Here is a 27,426-nt window from a genome sequence, read left to right on the forward strand (position 1 = left end):
AAACTTCTTTTTGGACCTAAATAGTTAATCATGATATTTTAAATTCAATATCATATGCTATGATTAAAGTCCATAAACTATGAGTAAATATATGACATAGGGGAAATTTTCATTTCACACACTCATTGAATCGTGTAATCTTCATTTTAACCCCAACTGCATAATTATTGCATGCTATTTGAGTATAGTCTTGATTGGCTTTCGTATGCTAAATGGAATACAATATGCAATAACTATGTGCTGAATGTTTAAAATATGGTGCATGCTAAATATTTTATTTGAAGGATGACTGTATGATTTGATAAATGAAATTCATTCTTAATGGAAAATACATTTATGTGTGAATGAGAACATACAGGAGAGCATAAGCTCCATCCTAAGAGAAAAAGTTTTAAAATTGTTTCTCATATGGATTCATATAACATCATATTATTACTGTTATTTTTTTGAATCCCAAGGCTCTTCTGAAAATCATGAACACCATATCCTGCTTTTATGAAATTAGAAATAGATATAGATTATTCTTGGGTTTTTTGAAGATTTAATTTTTCTTATTCTATAAGATAAATTATACTGGTTGGATGATAAAAATGATTTGATAAATATCCAGTATAATTGTTTTATTTCTTAGAATAATAGGTGTGTTTTTAATATGATTCTTAAAAAACTAAAAAACAACTTGAAAATTTTACAATTCTTCAAAAAACTAAGAAATAAAAAATGTTCTCCATAACTCAATGGGCCTAAATTTTCAAGGGTCTCTCATAAGAAATCAAGTTAAAAATACACCAGCAAAGCAGCTCTCACAAGTCGTTGGATTTTGGTTCTCATCATCTATACCTGTATGGAACAGCAATCCAATGACATTAAATCGCTTTCAAAATCTAACTCAAGCAGTCTTGGATTCTAAATTGGACTCGTATAACTTTAGAACTGTTTCAAACAGGCACTAACCAGGTCAAAGAACTCAAAAATGCCGTAACGTTGACCACAGGCACCTCAACTCAATGGGAATCAATCGAGTCTTATGTACAAGCTACACGATTTCATTATTCACATTCACCACACCAAAAATTGTTCATCTAATTAGCGTGGAAAAGATTTGAACTCCGTCTTTCCCAAAGCCATTATCTAAAACACATGAACTGTTATGACAACTGAAACCCAAAAAATCTAAATTAATCATCAATGCGCCGAACAATGACATCTCAAATCGTAGACCTAGCAAAATCATAGGCGGCACTGTTATATCAATGCATGAGTTGTCCAGGTGGACCTGTTTCTATCAGGAAATGCACGAAATGCATCGTGAGGAGACAAGCTTTCACAGATTTTGAACTTCTTTGGTCAGTTTCTTAGGAAAGAAAAAAAAAAATTGCTGTTACAGGACCGCCACCATCTGTCAACTTCTTAACAGTCTTCAGCAAGGACCGGAAGGATGCCCAAAGCAGAAGAACCAAGATGCATGCCCTGAATAATCCCTCCATATCCAAGCTTAATCTGGTGGCACAGCAGCAAGATGGAATCCCAGAGTGCAGTTCTACCCTGAACATAAAAAAACACAGCAGTTACACTAAAACCCAGCACATGCATGCATGTGTGTGTGTGCACACAAACACACGCACACAACCACAACCACCACCCACACAACACTGCACAGAAAGCCCAAGTGCTCATATTTGTAACAGAGGTAAGTATTTTGAGCACACGATAAAAAGTAACATGAGGTAACCATAAACACAAAAAAAAAAAAACAAAACAAAACAAAAACCACTTAAGACTGCAATGTCATTAATCATTACAAATAACCAACATAACGAGACTACATGACTCTCAATTTGCTTCAAAAGTGGCAGTCTTATTTCTTGTGCTACAAGCCTCATCCCTAACTTTTTAAATGTTGGATGCATCATCCCCTCCCGATACTATCCAGCAGCATTCATTTTTGGCTTCACCTTGGTGCAAATCCCAATTTTGACGATTCGGCTGATAGGCCCAATTTTGAAACTTTGAATGACTTGGACTCATACAGTGCTCTGAAACAGGTATCCGTTTGGGTCCTTCAGAAGCTGAAATCAGTAAGCAAAACTATAGGTATGTACTTCGAAGGGTTTGAGGATAGAGCCTTACTGTTGTTTGAGGATATTGAAAGAAAAAGAAGAGAGGAATCGGAAAGCAATGACAAAAAACCTGTGGGAAGTATTAGAAAGTTGGATACCAATAGGGAATTAAAGCGCTTGGAATGCAGAGTGAATAATGAAAAAACAGGAGGATGCTCAAAAATGGAACAGGCATGCAGCAGCCGGAGCCTTTGTGTTAAATCATGTTAAGAAAAATCATTTCCTGGAACATCAGGGTTCGCAATGACAAAGTTAAGAAGAGCACAATCAAGTCCTCTTAAGAATGGAGGGGTGACGTGGTGTGCTTGCAAGAAACTAAAATGGAAACAATGGAGCAACTCTTGATCAATGAACTCTGGGGCCAAGAAGCCTGTGATTGAATATCCCTTGAAGCAATAGATAGCTCAGGGGGTATTCTAATATTGTCGAAGCCTAGTGTTGTGGAATTTTTGGACCACTCCATAAACTCTTTCTCAGTCTCTTGTTTGTTCAAAAGCATGAGCAATAACTTCCAGTGGATTTTCACAAGGGTGTACAGACCAGGTGAAGGACCCCCCTAGGTCTCTTTTTCGGAATGAGCTCTTTGGGATAAGGAGTAGATGGGATGCTCCTTGGACTATTGGAGGCAATTTCAATATGATTGTATATTTGCATAAAATAAGTGGGGATATCCTTGAAACCAGTAGCATGAGAGAATTCCTCAACTTTATCACTGTGAATGCCCTTATTGATCTCCCTCTCATTGGTGGCAACTCCACTTGGTCCAACTCCAGCAAGCTGCCTTCCTTGTCAAGGATCGATAGGTTCATAATTTCGATTGAATTGGATTTTCATTTTCCTCACGTGATTCAATGTATTCTTCATAGGCTCATCGCAGATCATTTCCCCATCTCCCTTGACAAAGGGGGAGTTAAATGGGAGACCAACCACCTTTTGCCTTGAGAATATATGGTTAAAGCATGATGGTTTCAGGGAGTCGGTGAAAACTTGGTGAACTTCTATTCTGGTTCACAGGGAAGGCTAGTTTTGTGCTTGCCTCAAAGCTAAAAGGAGTAAAAGAAAAGATTAAAATTTGGAACAGAAACAACTTTTGAAATGTCCAAGCGAAGAAGATTGTTATCCTTAAGAATGATCAGAAAGCCAAAAGAGCTATGGTTAAGAAGGAATTGTACGAGGTTATTACTCTTGAAGAGACATATTGGAGGCAAAAATTCAGAGCTATATGGCTCAAAGAGAGGAACCATAATACAAAATTCTTTCATCAGACAACAAATGCTCTCACCGTAGAAGCAACACCCCTTTCCAGCATTGAAATTGGGAAAGTCGCCATAACCAGGGAAGATGACTTTAGAAAAGGTATTTGTGATTTTTATGAAGACCTCTACACCGAATCTGAGTCTTGGAGACCTACAGTGGATGGCATCAATTTCAAATCCCTTAGTAAATCCACTGCAGAGTGGCTTGAGAGACCTTTTGAAGAAACAGTACTTCAAGCTAATAAAAATTGCAATGGGGATAAAGTGCTCCTAATGGTTTCTCCTTGGGTTTCTTTCAGGCGAACTAGAGCCTCCTCAAACATGAATTTTTAAACATGTTCGAGGAGTTCCATAAATCAAGAAAATTCATCAGTTACATAAATAACACCTTTGTTACTCTTGTTCCAAAGAAAGTTGGGGCTGTTAGCATCAAAGATTTCTGCCCCATTAGCTTGGTAGGAAGCATTTATAAAATCATTGCCAAAGTACCTGCTGAAACATTTAGAAAAGCAATACCAGAAGTCATTGATCAGTATCAACATGCTTTTGTGGCTGGAAGACAGATTATAGATGCAGCCCTTATTGCTAATGAAGTGGTGAATGCCTATCTGAAGGAGGGGAAAAGGGGAATAGTCTGCAGACTAGATATGTAGAAAGAATTCGATCATGTCAATTGGAATTTCCTTCTTTATCTCCTCAAGAAAATGGACTTTGGTGTAGTTAGATTGCTCAATGTATCAAAACCCCAAGCTTCTCAGTGCTCATTAATGGTTGCCCTTTCGACTTTTTTCGCTCCTCAAGAGGCTTGAGACAAAGAAATCCCCTTGTCCCCTTTTCTGTTTATTTTGGTTATGGAGGTGCTTGGCCTCATGCTTATGAAAGCTACTGAAGGAAGGATCTTTAGAGGTCTCAAGGTGGATAGAAATGGAAGGATCACAAAAGTTTCTCATCTTCTTTTCGCAAATTATACTATTATTTCCCCTCCATATCCTAAACCTTTAATGCATTTTGTTAGGGTTTGAAGTCGTCCTAGTCCTACAAGTGAACGTTGGCATTCCAATTGGGGAGAACACCCACCGAGGGAGGGGGGGGGGGGTGCTCTTTCCTTGCTGATCTCTTAGGTTGTAAGATGGGAACCTTTCCCATCAATTACCTCGACCTCCCTCTTAGAGGCAAATTCAAATATTAAGGAGTCTAGGACCCTATTATTGAAAAGTTTAAAAGGAGATTGGCAGGATGGAAAAGAAATTTCTTATCAGGAGGAAGACTCACTCTTATCAAAAGCACTTTGACAAATCTTCTAATTTACTTCATGTCTTTGCTTCCTTTACCGACTTGATTTGCTAGGGGATTAGAGGGAATCCAAAGAATATTTCTTTGGCGAATATTAGGGTAGGAGATTAAGTACCACCTTGTTAGATGGGCAGTTGTTGGATAACCCATTTGTTCAAGAGATTTGGGATTGAAATCCCTTCTCACTTTCAATAAAGCCCTCCTCCCCAAGTGGTTATGGAGGTCCATGAAGGAGAAAGACCGCCTTTGGTGGAATATTATTGTTCCTAAATATAAGCTAGAGCACAATGATTGGACAACACACAATGGAATAGGTCCCTATGGAGTGGGTGTTTGGAAATTCATCAGGAAAGGATGGGATAAGTTTTTTCAATTTGTGACATTTCAAGTGAGGAATGGCTACTTTTGGCATGATGTGTGGCGCAAGACCCATAATCTTAGCGCTGCATTTCCTTCCACCTATAACTTGGCTTGTGACAGAAGTGCTCTTATCAATCATCATCTCCAAATCACTAATCAAGGAATTTTTTGGGACATTCCTTTTACAAGGAATGTGGTAGATTGGGGACTTCACACACCCTAAATTCTACAGATTTCTATACAATTTCCATCACCAAAATATCCCCCAACGAGCCAAAATAGGCTTTGGACAAAAATCGCACTTTGTCTGTTAAATTTTTTTAAAAGAACCTCTCACCGTTGGAAACAAATTGCAATAACTCCCCTTGGATTCACATTTGGAGGACGTCAGCCCAGTTAAAGGTTACCTTTTTTGTTTGGAAGTCCGTACATAGAAATATCTTAACCCTCAACAATCTGCAGAAAAGAGGGCTTAAAGTCACGAGATGGTGTTTTCTCTGTAGGGCAGATGCAAAATCAGTCAACCACATTCTTCTTCGCTGCCCCTAGACAAGGAACGTGTGGAATTTGGCTCTTTCCTTGACTGGGCAGCAGTGGGTTACGACAAATTCAATTGGAAGGGAGATTTGGGCTTGGAAAGGCATCAGAGCCACAAAGGAGAAGTGAAAGGCTTTGAACCTCATCCCTATTGCCATCTTTTAGTGGGCTTGGAAAGAAAGAAATAGAAGAGCCTTCAAAGATTCATTTGCTCCGCTTCAGACCTGCAAAGCCCAATGGATTACTGCTATCTCCAACTGGCTTAGTGGGAACATTGTTAATAATCATTTTGTAATCCTTGATGTTTGCGACACTCTACCTGGTGTGATTGATGTTTTGTACCATGGGTTGGCATGCCCTTGATGCCTTAAAATCTTAATATATTAAAAAAAGACGAAGATCTCGCTAAGTGTGATCCCCATTAACTACCTTCACTATTGTGAGCGAGATGCAACAAAAGTGCATTTATGCCACATCATGTGCTCTATCCTGTCAGGTTTCCATAAAAAATTTTAAAGAGAAAAAAGAAGAAAAAAAAAAAATACGAATATTCCACAGTTCAACACTCAATGAAAAATGACGAAATGTATCTATAACCAACACAAGGGACTGCAAAGATGATAGAGACGTGAGTCTAATATTACCAACCATGACTTTTTTATTTATTTTTTGACAATGACCAACTTCAAAATGCGATACACACTCAATGTGACTATTGCCACTGTTAAGATTTGATCAAAATGAATGACCTAACTTGAAGATAGGTCTCTCCCTCTATTTATAATACAAATATAAATACATTCTAATTACAATAATACCTTTACTAACTCTCACTAATTAACGTACTAACACACTCAATAATAATAATACTAAAAGACATATTTAACCTCTAACACTCCCCCTTAAGATGGAGCATAAATGTCAAGCTCCTAGCTTGTTACGAATGAATTTAACACGAGCACCCCCCCACCCCCCAAAAAATGCTTTGGTAAACAAATCAACAAGCTGCATCTCTGACTTCACATAAGCGGTTGTAATGAGCTTTTGCACAAGTTTCTGCCGAACAAAGTGGCAATCAACTTCAATGTGCTTTGACCACTCATGAAAACCGGGTTGGAGACAATATGAAGAGCAACTTGATTATCACACATCAACTTTATAGGCTAACAATGCAGAAAACCCAATTCTTCCAACATGTTCTTCAACCAAACAAGTTCACAGGTAGCGTGAGCCATAGCTCTATATTCTAATTCAGCACTTGACCTTGTCAAAACAGTTTGTTTCTTACTTTTCCAAGAAACCAAATTATCACCAACCAAGATACAGTATCCCGTGCTGGATCTCCAATAGGAATGCGATCCAGCTCAATCTGCATCTGTATATCAATGGATACAAGTGTGACCCTGATCACGATATAAAAGACTCTCCTAGGTGCACCTTTGAGATATCTCAAGATGCAAATTATTGCATCCCAATGACTTGTCCTAGAAAAATCTAAAAATTGACTCACAACACTTGTTGCAAAAGATATATCAGGCCAAGTAACTATGAGATAATTCAAATTTCCAACAAGTCTCTGGTATTGTCCAGGATCAAGTAGCAAATCACTCATATTCGACATTAACTTGTTGTTAGGATCCATGGGTGTATCAACCGGCTTAGATCCCAACATGTTAGTTTCATCCAACAGATCAAGAACATACTTGCTCTATGATACAACAGTTCCGATATGAGATCTAGATACTTCTATACCCAAGAAGTATTTCAATGGTCGCAAATCTTTGGTTTGAAACTTAGTCTGTAGAAAAAGTTTGAGACTCTGAATACCTTTATCATCATCACCTGTAAAAACAATATCATCCACATAAACAACAAGAAGGATTCTGCCTAACAAAGTATGATGATAAAATACGGAATGATCCATAGCACAACGTTGAAGACCAAACTCAAGTACTACAACACTAAAACGACCAAACCATGCTCTGGGAGACTGTTTTAAACCATATCAAGTCTTCTTGAGCCGACACACTAAGCCTATCTCCTCTTGAGCAACAAACCCAGGTGGTTGCTCCATATAAACCTCCTCCTCAAGGTCACCATGCAAGAAGGCATTTTTCACATATAACTGATGCAAAGGTGAGTGACAAGTAGTAGCCAAGGAGATGAACATGCGTATTGAAGTAAGTTTGGCAATCGGAGAAAAAGTATCAGAATAATCCAGATTATACACCTGAGTGTGTCCCTTAACGTTGACTTTTTGAGTCTGATCCCTATTTTGATGCTGACAAAGCACTTGTATCTCATGTGAGCATTTAGCGTTTTTGAATAGGTTCATGATTCAGCACACACATGAGGTAATGGGCATGGAAGCCAGAAGGAATGTAAAGATCACACACTCAGGCACATTTCACGACACCAGAAGAGCAAAAGAAGAAGACATTTAATTTAAGTTGTATATGCATTTAATTTTTATTATTTTTGGTCTATAATAATGCATGCATCCGCATGATATGGATTGAATGCTCAGATGATCGTAGGTTGACCATAGGGCACTTAACATTTCTAAGAAAAACCTTTTTCTAAAAGACTAAAATCATACAAAAGGTATAAAAATAATTTAGGGTCAAATTTGGGGCAAAAACAGACTTTGGTCGACCGACGTTGGAGTTTTTGGGTTCATTAAATAGCCCCGGTCGACCGACCCAGTAAGGTTTAAATCACCACGGTCGACCGAACACTCTGTTGACTAAAAAGTCAAAATGTTGACTAAGCCATGGTTGACCAAACCGGCCAAAAGTCAACATGTTGACTTCGCTCGGTCGACCGAACCATAAAGCCTTTGATACCCCAACAACTTGGTCGACCAAATACATAGATCAAAATAGCCTTGGTCGACTGAACCTCATAAATGGTCAACCAATCTTTTGTCTGAGTTGGCCGAACCTAGTTGTGTAGCCGACCGACCTTGTCTTGGTCAACCGAACTCACAAAGGGGTTCAAAATTCCCCTGAGTCGGTCGACCAAATCCCTAGTTCAAAATTGTCATGGTCGACCGAACTTATTAATATGGTCGACCGAACCTCTTGGGTTCCGAATTTTTTAAGAGCTTAAATGTAATTAACTTTTAATTAAACAATTTGGAAAATACTCCACGGCCATAATTTTTGAAAAATCCATAAATACCCCATCATAAGCCAAGATTAGCAACTTTGATTAACTCCAAATTCTCTCTAAACCCTTTGTTAATCAAAGTTCCCCCAAATCAATTTTTATTAATAAAAATCATTTCTTTGGGGCAATTTTTTCAAACAAAATCTCTCTCAACTCTCTTTTGCTTGTTCGTTTCAAAATCATTTTTGAAGAGAGAATTTTATTTTGGGCATTTATTTTTTACATGCTTACTCTCACTTATTATTTATTTTTGAAAATCCTTTTTTGAGAGTATAGCTTTGGTTTCTCACTGGTTATTTCTTTTGATAAATATTCTTGGGAAAAATCATTTATAGCATGAATATTTTCTTGAGCTTAAATTCCTAGATTCTCCAAATATTCTTTATTTGCAAAAATATTTATAGGAGAACATAATACTCATTTTTCATATATATTTTATTTGTGCAAAAACTATTTGAAGAGAAAACCCTAGGTTCTCCTATACTTGTATTGAAATATATTTTTTGGAGAAAATTTTAATAGGGTCACATCTTTGAGTATTTTATCATACTCATCATTTCTCAAAGATTGAAAATATTGTTTTGAGAAAACACCCTTTCTCTACTGAACATTATTGCATATCATATAAGAGTGCTTGTATTGAGCTTTTAATGTGTACATCCATGCTTGTATTTAGAAGCATTGTATTATGTACAAAATGATTTTTAATGTATCGATTGGGTTCAGCCCGGATTTGAACTGAGGAGTCTCAGCCCTGTAAGTGAGACTGGTTGGATTTAGCCCGAAAAATTGAACTGGGGAGTCTCTGCCCCGTAAGAGAGACAAATTGGGCTTAGCCTTGTTATCGAGCTAGGGTTTACCTTATCCCGTAAGGAAAGGTTGTAACGGCTTCTACTCCGCCCATTTAAGTGAGCAAGGATAGTGTAATCCTTAGAGAGTATGCCCAAGGCGGGGACGTAGGCTGGTTTGGCCTAACCTCAATAACAAATATCATGTGTCTCTCTCTCCTTATCTCATTTAATTTGCACACTTTAATTTCCATATGTGTATATTTGTTCATTTACAGTTATATATATTTGCATGCACATTTATTTTAAATGAGATACACGTGTATGTCTGCTCTGATAACTTAATCGTTTTACATACACGCTTTCAATATTGAATGTGATATGAACTATGGTGAATCGGCAAATATTTAAATTGGCCAAAAGTTTTAAAACCCAATTCACCCCCCCCCTCTCTCTCTTGGGATAACACCAATTCCAATACTTAGCAACAAGAAGAGCCTTTAGACAAAGCACATAACCCTCAGGGTTAACTTTAACAGTGTAAACCAAGTGACAATCAACCACAAACTTGTCAGGAGGAAGAGGTACCAAGTCCCAAGTACCATTGTTATGTAAAGCATTCATCTCTTCAACCATAGCATCCCTCCACCCTGAATGGGCTAAGGCTTTTGAAACAGATGTAGGAAGGGTAGTAGATGATAGAGCAGTGGCAAAACAATAATAGGAGGGTGATAAGGAGTCATAAGAAACATAGTTAGATCACCTACATCATGGGAAGTATGATCATCAGACAAGGAAACAAAGGCATGGAAATAGAAGCTAAAGGAGACTCTCTTCCTTGTTCCGCCGTCGTGAATACACCTACAAATTAGGATGATCAAGGCGATGAGAAGGACTGGAACTACATGGAGACTCAGATGGTTGGTTAGGCAAGGACACTAGCATAGAATTTGGAAGATTAGGCAAATGAAGAGACTCATTGAGCTCAAAAGCGCTCATTGACTGGGTGTAGTAAGGTGTAGACTCAAATAAGGTAACAGCGGAAGAAACAAAGAAGCGATGCAACACAAGACTATTTTTTGAGTATATGAGTAGCCCAGAAAGACATTTTATAGCACGAGGATCCAACTTATCCACCCTAGGAGTTAGTTGATAAACAAAGGACACATGCCCAAATATACGAGGAAGAGAAAATAAAGGTGAGTTAGGAAAGAGAATGGAGTAAGGAATTTTAACACTAAGAATAGAGGATGACATTCTATATATCAGATGACAAGCAATAAGTACATCACTCCAAAACACTTTAGGTACATGCATTTGACAAAGTAAAGTGCAAGTTATTTCAAGAAGATGTCTATTTTTTCCACTTTGCAACCCTATTTTGTTGAGAAGTGTGGGCACGAGATGATTGATGAACAATACCAAATTGAGTCATATAATTAGTGAATTGTGCACTGAAAAGCTCTTTAGAATTATCAATTTGAAGTATTCGAACTGCCAAACCAAATTGAGTCTTTATTTCAAACCAAAAGGCAAAAAATACATGAAATAACTCAAAACAATCTTTTATTAAATATTACCAAGTCATTCTTGAATAATCATCAACAAAGGTTACAAAGTACTGGAAACCAGCTTGTGCACAACCCTACTAGGACCCCAAACATCTAAATGAACTAACATAAAAGGGCTTGCAGCCCATTTATCCACCTAGGAAGCGAAAGAAACACAATGGTGCTTTCCCAAACAAGACTCACAATCGAGACTAAACATAGAACTCAAACTAGGAACAAGGCATTTGAACTTTTCCAATAAAGGATGACCTATACGACAATGAATTTGAAAAGTTGTGGCAATAGTAGTGCAAGCGGTAGAAGGAGATGGCGGCTCAAAGTGATAGAGTCCACCAGCTTCATGCTCTTCGTCAATCGTCTTCCTTGTCTTCAAATCCTAAATAACCACAAAATCAGAGAAGAATGTCACTGAACAATACATGGATTTAGTAATTTTGCTAACAAACATAAGATTGAAAGGAAATTTGGGAATATATAAAATTGAGTGAAAGGAAATTTGGGAATGTATAAAATCGAAGGAAGAGAAATAGAAGAAGTGGGATTTATAGTCCCAATTCACTTGACTGCAATAGTGGATACATCAGCAAGACTAACACAAGGTAAATTTGCAGGATATCGAAGAGTGGAGAAAAAGCTAGATGTACCTATGATATGATCAATGGCAGCAGAGTCTATGACCCAAGGACTAGGATGAGGAGTACTAGATGACAGGCGAGGAGTACTAGGTGATAGGCATACTATGTGATTACCTATTTGGGCAAGAGATGCAATGGGAAGAGAAGCTAGTTGTGACGTTTGATATTGTTGGAACTTGGAATACTCTTCCTCTAACATAGAGATCGTACGTTGCCCCCCAGTCGACCCCAAAGGTGAGGAGTCGGTGGTGGCTGCATTGGCTGCCCCCAAAGGTGTGAAGTCAGTGATGGCTACATTGGCAACATGTGAAGGTCTACCATGAAGACCCCAACACTGCTCAATAGTATGATTATTCTGTCCACAATGAGTGCACTTGTGAGGAGTACCTCTGCCTCGTCCGTCTCCTAACTTTTGTAATTGTTTGATAGAGAACTAGAATCACTCTGTGTAGCAAAGGTTGTCCTCTCTGAGCCAGATGCAAGAGCAGGAGAATGTGTGCTAAAGGAAGCATGAAGGACACGAGAATAAACATCAGCAAATGATGGCATGTCGACACTACTGAGTATCTGGGACCGAACTACCTCAAACTCAAGTCTCAAGCCTACTAGAACACGAAGAACTATCATCTGTTCCCTCTGTTTCTGCATCTCACAAACGTCGGCAATGATAGGTTGCACGACGTTAAGCTCCTCATGAATATGCTTCATCTCTCCAAAATAATCTGCAATACTCATATCTCCTTGTTGTAACTGAAAGTACTCTTGGGATAAATCATACATACATGTAATGTTACTGTAGTATAGAAGTTTGACATAATCCCAAATCTCCTTGCATGTATCTAGATGCATACACATCTGTACAATCTGTGGCTCCATCAAATTCCATAAAAGAGAAACAATCAAGGCATCTTCCTGAACCCACGCATTTTTTCTCATCAAAAGAATCAAATTGGAGCAAGTGGTCAAATTTCCCTAATCCTGCTAAATAAATCCGAACAGCTTTTGATCATTGAACATAGTTCTTTCCATCCAACTTTTGAGCCGTTGTTTGCTACAGCAACTAGGAAACAAATTTTTGGGATTCATAGATTCCATCCCAACACTCACAAATCAGCAATCACACCAAAAACAATAAGAACAATCAAAACTAATTACGATAATCAAAATCTATGTGATGCACCAACACAACGACGGACAAAGGTGAACAACTCACCGACAAATATAGCGCTGCCACAGCACTCAAAAATCAGCAACCACACCAAAAACAAGAAGAACAATCAATAATCAGAACAATCAAAAACCATGTGAAGCACCAATGCAACCACAAACAACGTGAACTGACCAACGGATATAGCACTGCCACAGCCTCACAACTGAACAACCAAACACTACCATGGCTCCAAAAAACCTCACAAGGAAGCCTTTACAAACCTTGAACAAAAATTAATGGAATACTGCAAGTGCATGGTCGGAAAAGGTTGAATTTTTTAGCAAAAAACTGGCCTAACAGCTTGATAATATAGTCTAAAGAAGGAATCAGAGCATGGCAGAAGAAAAAAAAAAAAAAAGGAAAAAAGTGGCTAGAATTTCACTCACTCGCCAGTGCGTGGGGTTGGCCCTGCTGAAATTTGGCTGGCGTGTGGGGGCGCATGGAGTGCCCTCCGGCGATGAGGTTTTGTGGGGTGGGTCGTCGGGGGGTCTGATTGTGGGTATATGGTTGCTTTGTCATTTAGTATTGGATGGAGATGGAATAGGGAAAAACAGCAGCTGGAATGGTGTCTTCCGGTGACGGCCGAGGGAAATTGGGTTTAGATAGGATCATGCTCTAATACCATATTAATATTTGATTAAAATAAATGACCTAACTTGAAGATAGGTCTCTCCCTCAATTTATAATACAAGTTTAAATACATTCTAATGACAATAATACCCTTACTAACTCTCACTAATTAACATACTAACACAATAATAATAACAAAAGACATATATAACATCTAACAGCCACTTACCTGAAGAGAGAACTGCAGCTTTTTATCCCAGTACAAGGCAAATATTGGGGGGCTTTGCTGTCCAACAACCAGTATGGATGCTCCTGGATGGAGAGCAGGGGGAACAGCAGATATGACAGCTATGTACTTCTCAGGGGACCTTTCTTTTGGAGGCAGAACTCCCAAGAATAATGGATTCTTGCTAGACTGAGCACCAGTAAAAGATGTAGGGTCCACATGGAGCATCCATTTTGGGTGTTCCAAGAAAGCACAAAATAGATATAAGAGCAAGTGAGAATCAGTTGGAAGCTCAAGAGTCCACTTCTTGTGGACTTTGTCATAAACCTCCCCATTTCCAAGATATTCATAATTCTTCAGGCAGGTTCCTTCAGCGAGCTCTGCGAAACTCCACACAAAGTAATTCAAGGCTTAACTATATCCTATAACTAAATGACATAAAGCCAATTTTATTTTATTATACTAGGGGAAACCCAGAATGAGCAGCGAGCATATAAGAAGAAACTAATAAGAAGACTACCCCGGATCCTTTGTACTGTATAATCTGCACGAACACTACTATGTGGTAGCAAACCCTTAACCCACTCGCCCTTCATCAACACATGAAGCCTTTGGTGTTCAGTGATAGCATCTACACATTCCTGCATAATGGGGAGGACTGACAAACTTTGCTGTGGAGACTGTTGTGAATTGGCTGGAGACAACTTTGCTGCAAATAATGTGATAATCTAGATGAAATACTCCAAAAAAATTCATAATTAACACCAATCCAACAAATGCAAGTAGCATATATGGTGATACTGGTGCAACAACTTACACATGGAAGCATCAAGAGCCTGCATAAGAGTAGCACGTAGCTGATAAAGAAGTCCATCTTCATCAAGAGTAAAAGCTGGCTGCCATTCCTTTGTCCTATCAGAGGCAGATGCAGAAACTGAGGTGCCAGTAGTTGGTAAATCACTCCCCACTTGATTGACTGTAATCGAGATACCAAGTTTAGCAGCTGTTTGCATTACCTAAAGCATGAGAAATCAAGCACTATCAAAAAAAAGGAATGAATCTATTATAGATAGTTAGATAGTTATGATTATCTCCCCAAAATTTCCAGCTTTAGTGATACGGGTGCTTGTAAGTCTCCTACTGATCCTTCCCTCTCCCTACGTGTGTCTATCTGTGTCAATTTGGTTAGCTACACCAAAAAAATTTCCTCGTGATCCTCATGAGATTCACAGCTAGCCTGAGTCACGTGACACAAATACCCGGAGACCACCCCCCAGTGGCCCATAGTTCATGCATCAATATTTTATAAGATTATCCCAATTTTACATAAGAGTTCAGACTTATTAACTTCGGCAATTCAGTGTGTCTACAGATGCTTGAATGATTGCATCCCATCAAAATTATTTGTTAATCTTCTTAGTCAAATCTCTCACTTCACTTGCCATGTAACACAAGTATCTCTACACACTTGTAGACCTACCCAAGAGGCTAGAATGTGCATTAACAGTTCAGGGGACAATAATTTTTAAAAGAACCATAGTATTTAGGATTTACCAAACAAAGAACAAAACAACAATGAGGACAATGATAACACACCTGTATGTGACTGGCTTCAATCTTTTTAAGTAGGGGGTTTAGCAAAACTGAAGAAAACCACTGCCTAAGGCAGTCGCGCCACTGCTCAATCTGAGGATAGATGCCCAAATCCTCAAATGCTTCAATTGACTCTTCCATGGACATAGGTGGTGGAAGGTCACCCTCACCTTTCTTTGGGGGAGTGCTGAACTTTTGGGAACTGGGGGACATCCTCACCGGCCTCAACGGTGTACTTCTTGTGGTTCCAGAAGTATTAGCTGAACTGGCAACAGTATTAGGGCTCGCTATGCCAAATCCACTAATGGAAGGAGGGGGTGTGGCCAGTTTCCCAGCTGATTCAGTAATTTTCTCACCTACATCTGCCAAGAACTGTTCAAGTTTCTTCTCTGTTGCTATCTCTTTAGCGGAAGATCCTCGTTTCTTTGACCAAGGGGTTGAAACCAATTGATCCAAACCAGGTGAAGTTTGAACAGAGGACAGCTGTGAAGTGGGTGTGGACACAAGAAATAGAGAAGATGGAGAACCTGAAGATTTGGATGGCATGCTGAAAGAACGCATCTTATTTCCGCTGCTGCTGTTTGATTTATCAGCACCGATTCGAGATGAACGGTTTGAACTGGTCACTGATTGGTGAAGCGGAACAAGGATGTCTGAAGGAGAAGATGTTAAATGGTGCTTGGATTTAGGAGGTTTTTTTGAAGGTTCAGACACAACGTCTTCGACCTTTGGCCTTACACCCAAAAGCCCTAGTTGACGGTTTGTAAGATGTGTTCCAACATTAGTTCCTTTAGAGGAAGGTACAAGTGGTGGACCGGCCATACTTCTTGACCTCCATAGAGATATTGCTTTGAAAAGAGCAAGTAGAGTTCCAACAAAAACTAGACCCACTGCAACCTGCAAGGTCTTGGCAAACAAATCTGAATCACAACGACGACGTATTAGAGCAACATCCACAGCAATAAAAAAAGGAAAAAATACTAGTGAATTAGTTACTCACAAGCTGTGTCTGGAGAAAAATTTTGGAGTTTTGCATTGTCAATAAATCCATTTTCCCTTTAAAACAATATGAGATAAACATTAATTAGCTTCAGGAAGCTTAAATATGAAGAACAAAAACCCATGAATATGAACTGATATTCAGAAGATAAAATCTTGAAAAATAAATTTTACACTCAGCTAGCAGTAAGTCACCAATAAATGAAAAAAATGACACTTAAAAAACTTGATTTTCTAAGGTTCTTGTAAACAGTAACTAGAAGCGGGAGAGAGAGAGAGAGAGAGAGGGAGGGGAAGGGGGAGAGAGAGACGCCAGTCAATTAACGCACTCTGCCTATTATATTATATTGAAACAAATAAAGACACAAAAATACCCTTGAAACTTAATTACTGTGTATAACACTCCCTCAAGCTGGATTATAAGTATTAAATAGTTCAAGTTAGACATATTAAAACAAACCCAACCTTCAACTCATCCTTTAATAAATAAATCTACAAGGGGTATCTGGGACAAATTTATGGAGTACAAATATCTCCACTAAGAATCTTTTCACAAAGTGACAGTCAACCTCAATATGCTTAGCATGTTCATGAGATACTGGACTTCAAGCCACATGTCCTGCAGTCCCATTGTTGTAATACAGCTCCAAAGGAAGTAGAGGGGTAACGGTGCATTCCAGTAAAAGATGTTTCAACCATATCAATTCGCGCTAGTTTGAGACTTTGCTCTACACAACACTTCTAAACTGCCTCTTCCTTCTCCATCAAACTAGATAACCTCAAGGAAAGTACAATACTTAGTGGTAGATCTCCAATCAGATGCTAAACCTGCCCAAGCAGATTCTAAGAAGACAACAACTTGCACATGACCATGAGACTTACAAAGACCAGGACCTGAGGATCTATTCAAATAACATAATATGCAAATAACTGCATTCCAGTGTGGCATCCTGCAGATCCATAAATTTACTACTAGTATTAACAGCAAAAAAGATTTGATGCCAAAAAATTGTCAAATAATTCTATTCTCTGCTAACCTTTTGCAGCATTCACCATAAAAAAAAGGGCAGCCCGGTGCACAAAGCTCCCATCATCCATCAAAAGGCTTTGATCGATACCAACTTACAATAAGGTGAATGTGAATACTTTATGGTGGCTGTCACGGCAATGTGGTGGCAGTCATGGTGGTACAGTGATGATGCTAGCAGGGATGTGGAGTCTGTGGTACTAGAAGGGTGATGGCAGTGTCTACGGTGATGGCAGTGGCTGGGTGATAGCAGCGACTGCAGTGGTGGTGGTGGTGGCAGCAATGGTGATGGCAGGTGCAGCAATAACGACAGCAGATGGTGGCGGCTGTGTGCTGGTGACCATGGGAGTGTACATTCAGTCATGAAGGAAGTTGCACAGCATTTCCTCATTCAAAATTTTGCAGACTGGCAGTACTAATGGCTCATTAGGTTGCCAGCATACCTTATGAAAATAGCGTTGTGGGTGGACTTTTGACGAGTAGAAAATAAAATAGATGAGATTTTGATGGGGTGAAGATAGATCTTGCTGGTTTGAAAATCTTAAATGCATACGTGGAGTAGGGGGGATAGGCATAGTTATATATTAATTGGTTGTTTTGGTTAGGATTAAAATGGTTTTTATTTTCAAACTGAATTGAAAAAACCAATAATTGAATCCCTTTTATTTTTTAACAGAATTTTTTAGAATAATTGAACAAAATATTAAACAAAATACGTCAATGTTCAATAAATTAACCAGGTTTCAACCAAATAACACACACCCAAGCAATGGCCATGGGGATGGCCCAATCTGGAGGCAATGTGAGGCAGGGCAGCATCATGGAATTGTAGCCATGAGACAATGTGAGAGAGAGAGGGAGGAGAGAAGAAGAGGAGAAGAATAAGAGAGAGACAGCAAGACAGCAGTAATGCACTGCCCAGGGAAGAAATAATTTGGGCGAAGCAGAAAATGAAGAAGTAGAAGAAGAGAAAAGAAAAGTGAGAAGAGAGAGAAGAGGAGAGGCCATTATATAGAAAGAAAAAAAATTAAGAAAAAAAATTAAGGGCAACAGAAAACAGGAGTGACACAAAGTTAGAAAAAGAACAGAGAAGAAAGAAGAAGAGAGGAGAGGAAGAGGAATGATTGGAGGGAAAAAATGGGGGCTGAAAATGGAAAGAATAGAGACCAGGGTTGGGCTCTGATACCAAATGATGCAGGACATCATGGAATTACAGCGAACAGATACTTTGGGAAAGATGGAGGGGAAAAGAGGGGAAGAAGAAGAAGAAGTAAGAAGAAAGAGAGGGAAGGATATAAAATTGGGGGAAATCACACGTTCACTTTCAATTCAAAGTCATCAAAACTACTCTTACATGGCTTTCACACCCTACTTATAAGAAAGCCTAAATTACAAGAATTACACATAAACCCCTAAAGATACATGGCTTTCACATCCTACTTATAAGAAAGACTAAATTACAAGAATTACACATAAACCCCTAAAGATACATGAAATTTCTAAAATACATGTCTATTACAAACAAACCCCCAGACACACACAATCAATTAAACTAAACATACATAATAAACTAATTAACTAAACACAACAATCCCTTGATCCAATTCTTCACAATTAGTCTCCAACAAGGGTCTACCCATGGTTTGGCTTCTTGTCCTACATTACAATGTGGTGATGTTAATGATGATGGTGGTTCTACTGCAGTGCAGCAACATGAGTTTACATGATTTAGGGCTGCAAACAAACCAAGCCACTCATGACCGGTTTAGGAGCTCCACTTAGTAAAAGCCCGTTCAAGCTATAAATGAGCAATTTCCAACCCCAATTTTGAGAACATGAACGGGGCTCAACTTGTTTCGGCTCAAGAGCGGCTCCATTATAAGCCTAGTTGGGCTCATTTAATAAGCTTGAATTAAGCTCTTCTATGGGCTTTGTTAGTGCCCAGGCTTCATTGGGGCTTCATACACATAGGTGAACACCAACTTGACCCAAAAGCTTAAGCTTATTAGGTCTTGGGTCCAACTATGTACATAAGTACCTATCATCCACCTTATTTTCCAATGTGGGACAAACTCACAAGTGGAATTCTCAACAATCTCCCCCTCACTTGTGAGTTCCAACCACTCCCGCTTCACCAGAAGCATTCTTGATCAATCAATGTGTCAAATTCAACCTCTCCTCCTCGAGTGGAAATCGTCTCTCTCGTGGGAGCAAGCCCAATTCTTCAACAGTTGCTTAAGTGGACTTTAACCCGGCGCCTTACATGCCTCTGATTACATTCCACGTGCTTTCAAACTAATCCTACGTCTTGACGTTATTCACATCCATCTTGCAGGCCTAGATGATCCATATTGGTCACGGCCTCACACTTGGCCTTCTAACTATTAGCACGTCAAGAAAATTAGCTTCACACCTCAATTTCATGATGTCGCTCGCTCAGAGTTATGAACCATCAGCTGTGATACCATTTATTAGCCCCGCAGGAGTCTTCATGGGGGGCTTGATACACACAGGTGAACACCAACTTGACCCAAAACCTTAAACCAATTGAATCTTGGACCCAACCATGTATACAAGTACCCATCATCCACTTTATCTTCTATGTGGGACATACTCACAAGTGAAATTCTCAACAGGCACATTTAATAATGTTGAATTAGGTGGGTCCAAGGACTTAAATTTCGGTTGAAATGTTGAAATTTCGGATTTCGAGGGGTCCCGAAACGAAATTGAGATACTGATTTGGTTTTGCATAAATTTGACCAAAATTTCGAGATTTTGGTAAATTCCAAACGAAATTTTGAAAATTTCAGTTATTCTCATGGGGAAAAAAATAAAGAAAATTGGAGGGGGAAATTTTAGTGCTGCTCTCTGCCTTCATTTTGTTTTTCCCACGTGATTTGTTGGTTCTTTTTGTGCAGCCTGTGAGTATACAGTGGAGACTGGAGAGATTTGAGTCAAATCTCAGTTTAGTACTTCATTTACTAGATTAGTCATGACCAAAAAAAAAAAGAGATCTTGCGGAGATGCTATGCAGATGCAAGCCAGCTATTCCACAAATTCATCAAGAGGCTGAAGACCCTACCGGCTACTAAATGAAAATATCTACACAATAATGAAAACAAAAAGAAATTTTTTTTATAAATTAGCATGTAGCATGCATTAGGATACATACCTCGAGAAGTCCTTGACAAAAGGCTTCTTCTTCTTCCATCTTCCATCTTCCACCTTCAAACTTCAAAAAAAAAAAACCCTAGATTTCAGTTGCCTCCTGCCTCCACCTCCAAACTCTGAAAAGCCCTAGCCTTCGGATCCCCTCCAGTGCTCCAACCCTTGGACCCCCTCCCTTTAGCCTTTGACTTCACCCTCCACCTCGATCTCCCAAGTCGCAGCCAGCAGCAGCACCTCCTCAAATCGCTGCAATCTCCCTCTTGCAGAGCTGCGAACATGACCCAGCAGTTGAGTCCACGAGCAGCAGTAAAAAAAGAAAGGCAAAGCTGGTTTTAGCTTATGAGTTACTTATATTTTCTTTATTTACTTAAAATCTCCCTCCTCCCCAATATATTTACGAGATTGACCCTCCATAAATCCCTATTCTCTATTAACCTCTCCCATTTACCCCCTTAATCCTAGATTACTAGTAAATAGTAAATAGTAAGTTTAGTAAATTAAATTAAATTAACCTACTATTTATTAGCTTATTATAGTATAAATTATTTCATTTATTTGAATATTTTAATTTCCAAAATTTATTACTTAATAGTAATTTTGTAATTTTAATTTAATAATTTAATATTTCTCTTAGTTATTAGTTTATGTTGATTTAGCATCTGAATAATTTTCTTTTAAAATTGTAGAATAATTTAACACCTAATCATTATAGCCTAGTAATTAAATAAATTAAAGTAATTTACTCCTTATTAGCTTATTACAGTTTAAATTATTTCATTTAAATGAATAATTTAATTACCATAATTTATTAGTAATTTTGTAAATTATCATTAAATTTTGTAAATTTAATTTTATATTTTAATGTTTGTCTTATTTATTAATTTTATATTGATAAAGCATCTTAAATAATTTCATTTTAAAATTGTTGACTAAATTAACACCTAATCATTGATTCACTGTAGCCTCGTAGGAAAGTAAAATTATCAGCAAAAATGTCTGAAGGAAGAAAACGAGATCCAGCATGGGTACATGGATACCCGATGTCCAACATAAAGAATGAATTTATTTGCAAATACTGCAGAATACAAATGAAGAGTGGTGATGCAACAAGATTAAAAATGCACTTAGCAAATTATGGCCCCACCACATAATATAATATTATGCAACAAAGTACCTCCAGAAGTTAAGCAGGACTTGAAAATTGTTTTAGAAAGAAAAACAGCAGCTAAGGCAAAGAAAATAGAAAGAATGGAGGATATAAAAAATGAATTGCGTGGGAACTTGATGCAACCACAAGAAATTGATGAAGAGGGCAATGTTGATGATATTGCATACCCGTCTAACATTGCTCCCTATGAGAGGTATGCATACCGTCAAGCATTCTATGCTTTAAAATAGACGGAATGGGAAAGAGACCAATCTCGTAGGCTTGCAGGTAGCCAACAAGGAGGAAATTCTAGAGCTAGCCGCACTAGAGGGCAACCTCAGATGAGGTGATCTCAAAGTGTGAGAGAGCCAGAAATGGAGTCATATATTTCAAAGCCTTCTCAATATTACAAGTCAGATCCAGTAAAACAAAAAGGCATGAAAAATTTATTCAAATGAGGTAAATAAAAGAAGAAATGAATAGGTTCATTTCAAAGTTTTTTATATATAATAATGTTCCACCTGAGAAGGCAAAATCACATCATTTTAAAAACATGGTATGGGATTGCCAAGCAGCTGGAATGGGAGCCGATCCACCAACACTATGAAATTAGAACAAAATACCATGATTTAGAGGTAAAAAAAAAAATGGAAGGCTGCGTAGAAGAAGTGAAGAAAAAGTGGGTCACGTACTACTGTACTGTAATGTGTGATGGATGGATAGGCTCTAAAAAATTATCCATCATAAATTTCATGGTTCACTCGAAAGGGAGCACAATTTTTCTAAATTCAATATATGCTTCTGACAAAATAAAAGACCATGAATACATATATTCCCTATTAAAACATGTTGTGCAAGAAGTAGAAAAGCAACATGTTGTCCAAATGGTGACCGATAATGGCAGCGCTTACAAGAAAGCGGGTCTAAAATTAATGAAAAAATTCAACTTCCTTGCGCTGCCCATCGCATTGATCACATTTTTGAAGAGATCGGAAAGGAGAGGCAATAAACACAGTGATCTTGCAGGGAGACAGATCACAAATTTTATATATAACCATGGTTGGTTGCTTGCTAAAATGAGGGAGCACTATCAAGGGGATATTGTGGGTCCAAGAGCCACATGATTTGCTACAAACTACATTGTCCTTGATAACTTACAAAAAAACAAAAAGAGTAGGCTTAAAATCACTATTCACATATGAGGAATGGGTTGAGCATGCTCTTAGTCGAACAAAATTGGGTAGAAAAATTGAAAGCACAATTCTTAACCATAAATTTTGGGATAGAGTGGCAAAAATTTGTAACATTTATGAGCCTATGTATCAAGTATTGCGTATAGTCAATAGTGAAGTGTGGTCAACATTAAGAGTTGTGTTTGAAGCAATAAAGGTGATGAAAGAGACCATTGAAGTAGGTGCAAGAAGTGCAAGGTGGGTTCTCAAAGTAATCAATGGCCGATGGGGGAGAACCCTTGAACATCCTTTTCATGCAACAAGTATAAAATATTTATAAATTTCAAGAAATTCATATATCAAATTACTTATTACATATTTACATTTTACTTTAATTGATTGACAACTTATTTTCTAAATCCAAAATGTCAATACAAAGAAGATGTTGGGCAAGATCCTTATTTTCTTGATGCAGTTCATAAAGTTTTTGACACCCTTGAGCCACATTCCTCTGACCTGGATGAAATTGGAAATGAGGTATACTTTCAAAATAAAAATTGAATAAAATAAGTCTTAATCCATTTTTAATCATTTAATAACAATTTTTTTTAGATACTACTTAAAGATGAAGAAGCTCGGAGAAGCAGCTACTAAAGCAACTAGGGCAACACTAGGACAACCATGGCACCTGATAAGTATTTATATATAAATGCACAATACAAAGTTACAAACTTCAAGTACAATCTACTAAGTACTAACTTATGTTCTTAAAATATCTTGCACAGCTGATTGGTGGATGATGTATAGATCAAGTACTTCAATCCTAAGGAAGCTAGCATTGCACATTTTGTCACAAACATCATCTTCATCAGCTTATGAATGAAATTGGAGCACATTTGCACTCATTCACACAAAGCAAAGAAATAGACTAGCCTACACCAGACTCCAACAGCTTGTTTTTTGTTGTTACAACATAAAACTTCGCATAAGAGATTTGAAGGCCGAAATGGACAAAGTGGCTGAACGAGGATGAGTATCCACTTTGCCAGTGGATTAGACTATCACATCTTGATGAACGACACGGAAGTCCCCACCCACAAATGGCTAAGCATGCACAAGATGACTTTGACATTGATGTTAATCAGGTAATGATAGAAGAATTAAAATCTAGTAACGATGATTCATTAAAGAATCTTGGGTCTAGATACAGAACTTCATCCACTATGCCCTCTAGTGGTGATGATGATGATGACGACGACGATGCTAGTGGTGACGAATCTCACCCCAGCGGTAGTAGAAGCAAGGTGGTCATGGTAGGGACTATGGAGGAAATGAGGGATGGCAAGATTATAGACTAGAAGTGGAGCATACACATCCTCCCCAACTAGAAGATGGGGGTCTAAAAAGAGAAATGCATCCAGTTGATAGGCAATACAATCATAGAAAGGAAAAAAGGGAAGATACATCAAACAGAAGATATCTTTTCCCTTAGTTTGGAATCTATGAGTATAGGAACATAGCATGACTCCAATAGTTATAGTGGTTATCAATCAACACAAGACAGTTCCTCAAAATCAATATATGGCCAACCATGTCCGTAGGCATATGAGCAGGCACAACAATATGGAAATTGGCAACCACATACCTATAGGTATGGACAAACAGGCCAAGAATATAGGTATGGCCAGTATGCTAATGCAAAGCAGACTTATGGACATACACAACAAGTAGAACCTACAAGAAGACATCCTAGTACAAGATCTTCTGGCTAAGTAGAAATTGCCATGAATCAAGTGACTATGGAGGATTATGAACAACACGTGTGCACCTATATTCAATATTTTGAAATTTATATGACATGGAGTGATTATTGTAAACAATATGTCATCTCAAAATCCCAATGATAGGGATAGGAGAGATGACAAACTTCATCTAGTATTTAGATCATTAAATGTATGATACTTATTGAAAATGTAGTTATTTAAAATGATAAATTTGTTGGCTAAAATCATCAAAGGAATAGCATCAAAACTTTATAATCATTTGAATGTTCTTCACTTCATAGCTTGTTTCACGATATGCAGTTTAATACCCTACACACTAAAAACTTGTCATATATGCATTTTTTTAGTGTCTTTTGATACCACATTAAGCATAATCATCTATTTTAATATTTCCTAAAGTTTTATTGTAAATTTCCATCATTTACTATAAATTTCTATAATTTATTTAAATTGAAATCAAAATCAAAATTTCTGTAAATTGAGACCATTGAAATTTCCATCGAAATCAAAATTTAAGTCCTTGGGTGGGTCCGAAGGGCCTGCCTAGGTAGAAGTTTTGAGTCATCAAAAAATAATAATGATGATGATGAAAATAATAATGTCAAATTAGGCTTAAGAGATTGTAGTGGTATAAAAAGTAGGAATTGTCTGCACGTGGCTTGTTCAACCGAAACTCCATAACCAAAATTTAGTGATAAGGTGAACTCCCGTGGTCAATAGGTTGGCTTGGTAGGGGCAGAAAAGCCCTAAGGCAATATTAGTTAGAGCCCCTTTTCAACTTTCACCAACAAAACCCTAAGAGTCTCTTGCCTCTCATAGTGAGAGGTTCCGAAAGAACCAAAACGCTTGTGAGCATCTTGGTAGCTAGACTGAGTAAGGGATCGTTAGCTCATTCATTTGTATAAATGAACAAGCTAGAGGAAGTATATTCGAGTTCAATTAAAAGTTTAATAAACAAGCTTGAGCATAATAAAGCTCGGCTTGGCTTGGCTTGTTCACAGCCCTATACACCATCAATCATTTTCATGTTTACTTTGGTCACATACGGCTAAATGGGTAACGAACTTTCAATGGATAAGTATATGCATGTATCAGCTCATTTCATAAAAATGGGTTATTGGCAAACCAACTGGTCTTGACCAGTCCCCACTTTGACCCATACCACCCCATTCAGCAGGTGTATGGTAGAAAGGATGAGCAAGGGAATGAGCCGTGCATATTTTTTGAAGTAGTCAATGACGAGATTATTCATTGTCCACAGCTCTTAAATGAGTTAAATGCTTCCATACACTTAATTCATCCAAACTGGGAATATAGCAGGAGCATTGGTTAAACCAAATCACATAACCGTAAATTCATAATGTCCTTGATGTGCATGGAATGAAATTTTATGAATATCCTTCTCTGTAACTGAGATTTGGTGGTGCCCTGATCTGAGATCACTTTAGGAGAACTTCTGAGCCCCAAATAGCCTATTTATTATTGTGACAATGGATTTATCCACTATACTAATTGCATCGAGCTGTCTGCAATCTACACAGGATCTCCACAATCTGTTTTTCTTTCTTATGAGAAATGGAGCAGCAAATGATCTTACTAAGCTGAATTATACCAGCAGACAGCTTTGTCCTGACCATCTTCCCGATTTGAGCTATTTGCACATAAGCATAACAACATGGTTGTTGATTAGGAGGGCCTAACGTGTGGTTTGAGTTGAATGAAGTGATCACGTAATCTTACAGGAAGTAATCTTTTAGGTTCACTAATCACTAAACACACTTAATTCTTCTAGCAAATTAGTAAGCTAAGGAAGAGCAAATATCTCTTCTTGTTCTGCAGTAACAGCAAATAGTCAGCCATAAAAAATCCGGTGGGTGTATTTTCACACCATTTTGGTGACTCACAGCAACTCATAATCTCCATACTGCTCCTTTTCACCCGTCTTAAGGCCACTTTCTTCCCATCCTTTGTAAAAGTCAATTGCTTAAAATAGAAAACAATAGGACTGACTCTGTCATAAAATCCACAACTAGCACCATACTGCATCCCTCCAAGGGTATACATACCAACTCAACCAAAAATTGCTGACGCTGCCTAATTCACTTGAAATCCACACACTTGTCAATGACGAGATCAACAGCCATAGTTATCAACATCAGAGTAGTAGATCACACAGCCAATTTTTTAGCAGACAGAGGAAGAAAGATAACTCTATCCCATTCAACCAACACTTCTTCACTCTCTTCGTCCAATCAGGAAAAATTTCAGAACCAAAAACTGCTTGCAGAATAACTTTCGAACAAAATTGACTAGCATCTTAACTTCAGGATTTACCACTCATCAAAAAGATGGTGTGGGTAGAAAAAGGATGAAGATTATGAGCTGCTGTGATCACTGAAGTGGTGTGATTATACAATCACTGGACTTTATGCCCAACTATTTGGCAGTTACTTCAGAACAAAAAGAGGTATTTACTCTTCATAAGATTACCACCTGTAAGATTACACAATCACTTTGTTCAACTCAAACCACATGCTAAGCCTCCTAATCAACAACCATGTTGTTACAATAATGCTGCCCTACCATTTCTTTGAAGATTCATCAGACAGAAAAATCCTCCAAAAAATCCTAAAAGAATGTCCCTAAAAAAAGAAGCAAGAAAGATAACTCTATCCCACAACAAACAGAAAGAATTTGTTTGAGCTTTGAAAATTCTTGCATTCTGCTCGAGCTAAGAGACCAAAGAACAGAATGTACCACACAAGTCCATAAAACCTTCCTTTGCTACTTTTCCAA

General features: G+C 38.0%; 1 protein-coding gene across 1 annotated transcript in view; it reads right to left on the reverse strand.

The window, feature by feature from the left end:
* Positions 1-1,025: 1,025 nt before the first annotated feature.
* Positions 1,026-27,426, reverse strand: part of LOC131149636 (uncharacterized) — a 35,743-nt gene continuing 9,342 nt past the window's right edge. The window contains exons 2-7 of the mRNA XM_058100258.1: positions 16,331-16,386; positions 15,334-16,250; positions 14,555-14,753; positions 14,258-14,446; positions 13,741-14,117; positions 1,026-1,545 (exon numbers count right to left, since the gene is read on the reverse strand). Of these exons, the coding sequence (XP_057956241.1) occupies positions 1,411-1,545; positions 13,741-14,117; positions 14,258-14,446; positions 14,555-14,753; positions 15,334-16,250; positions 16,331-16,386 (1,873 nt within the window). The 3' untranslated portion in view covers positions 1,026-1,410. The remainder of the gene's footprint in view (positions 1,546-13,740; positions 14,118-14,257; positions 14,447-14,554; positions 14,754-15,333; positions 16,251-16,330; positions 16,387-27,426) is intronic.

This window comes from Malania oleifera, chromosome 2, assembly GCF_029873635.1.
Source record: "Malania oleifera isolate guangnan ecotype guangnan chromosome 2, ASM2987363v1, whole genome shotgun sequence".
Classification (NCBI taxonomy): domain Eukaryota; kingdom Viridiplantae; phylum Streptophyta; class Magnoliopsida; order Santalales; family Ximeniaceae; genus Malania; species Malania oleifera.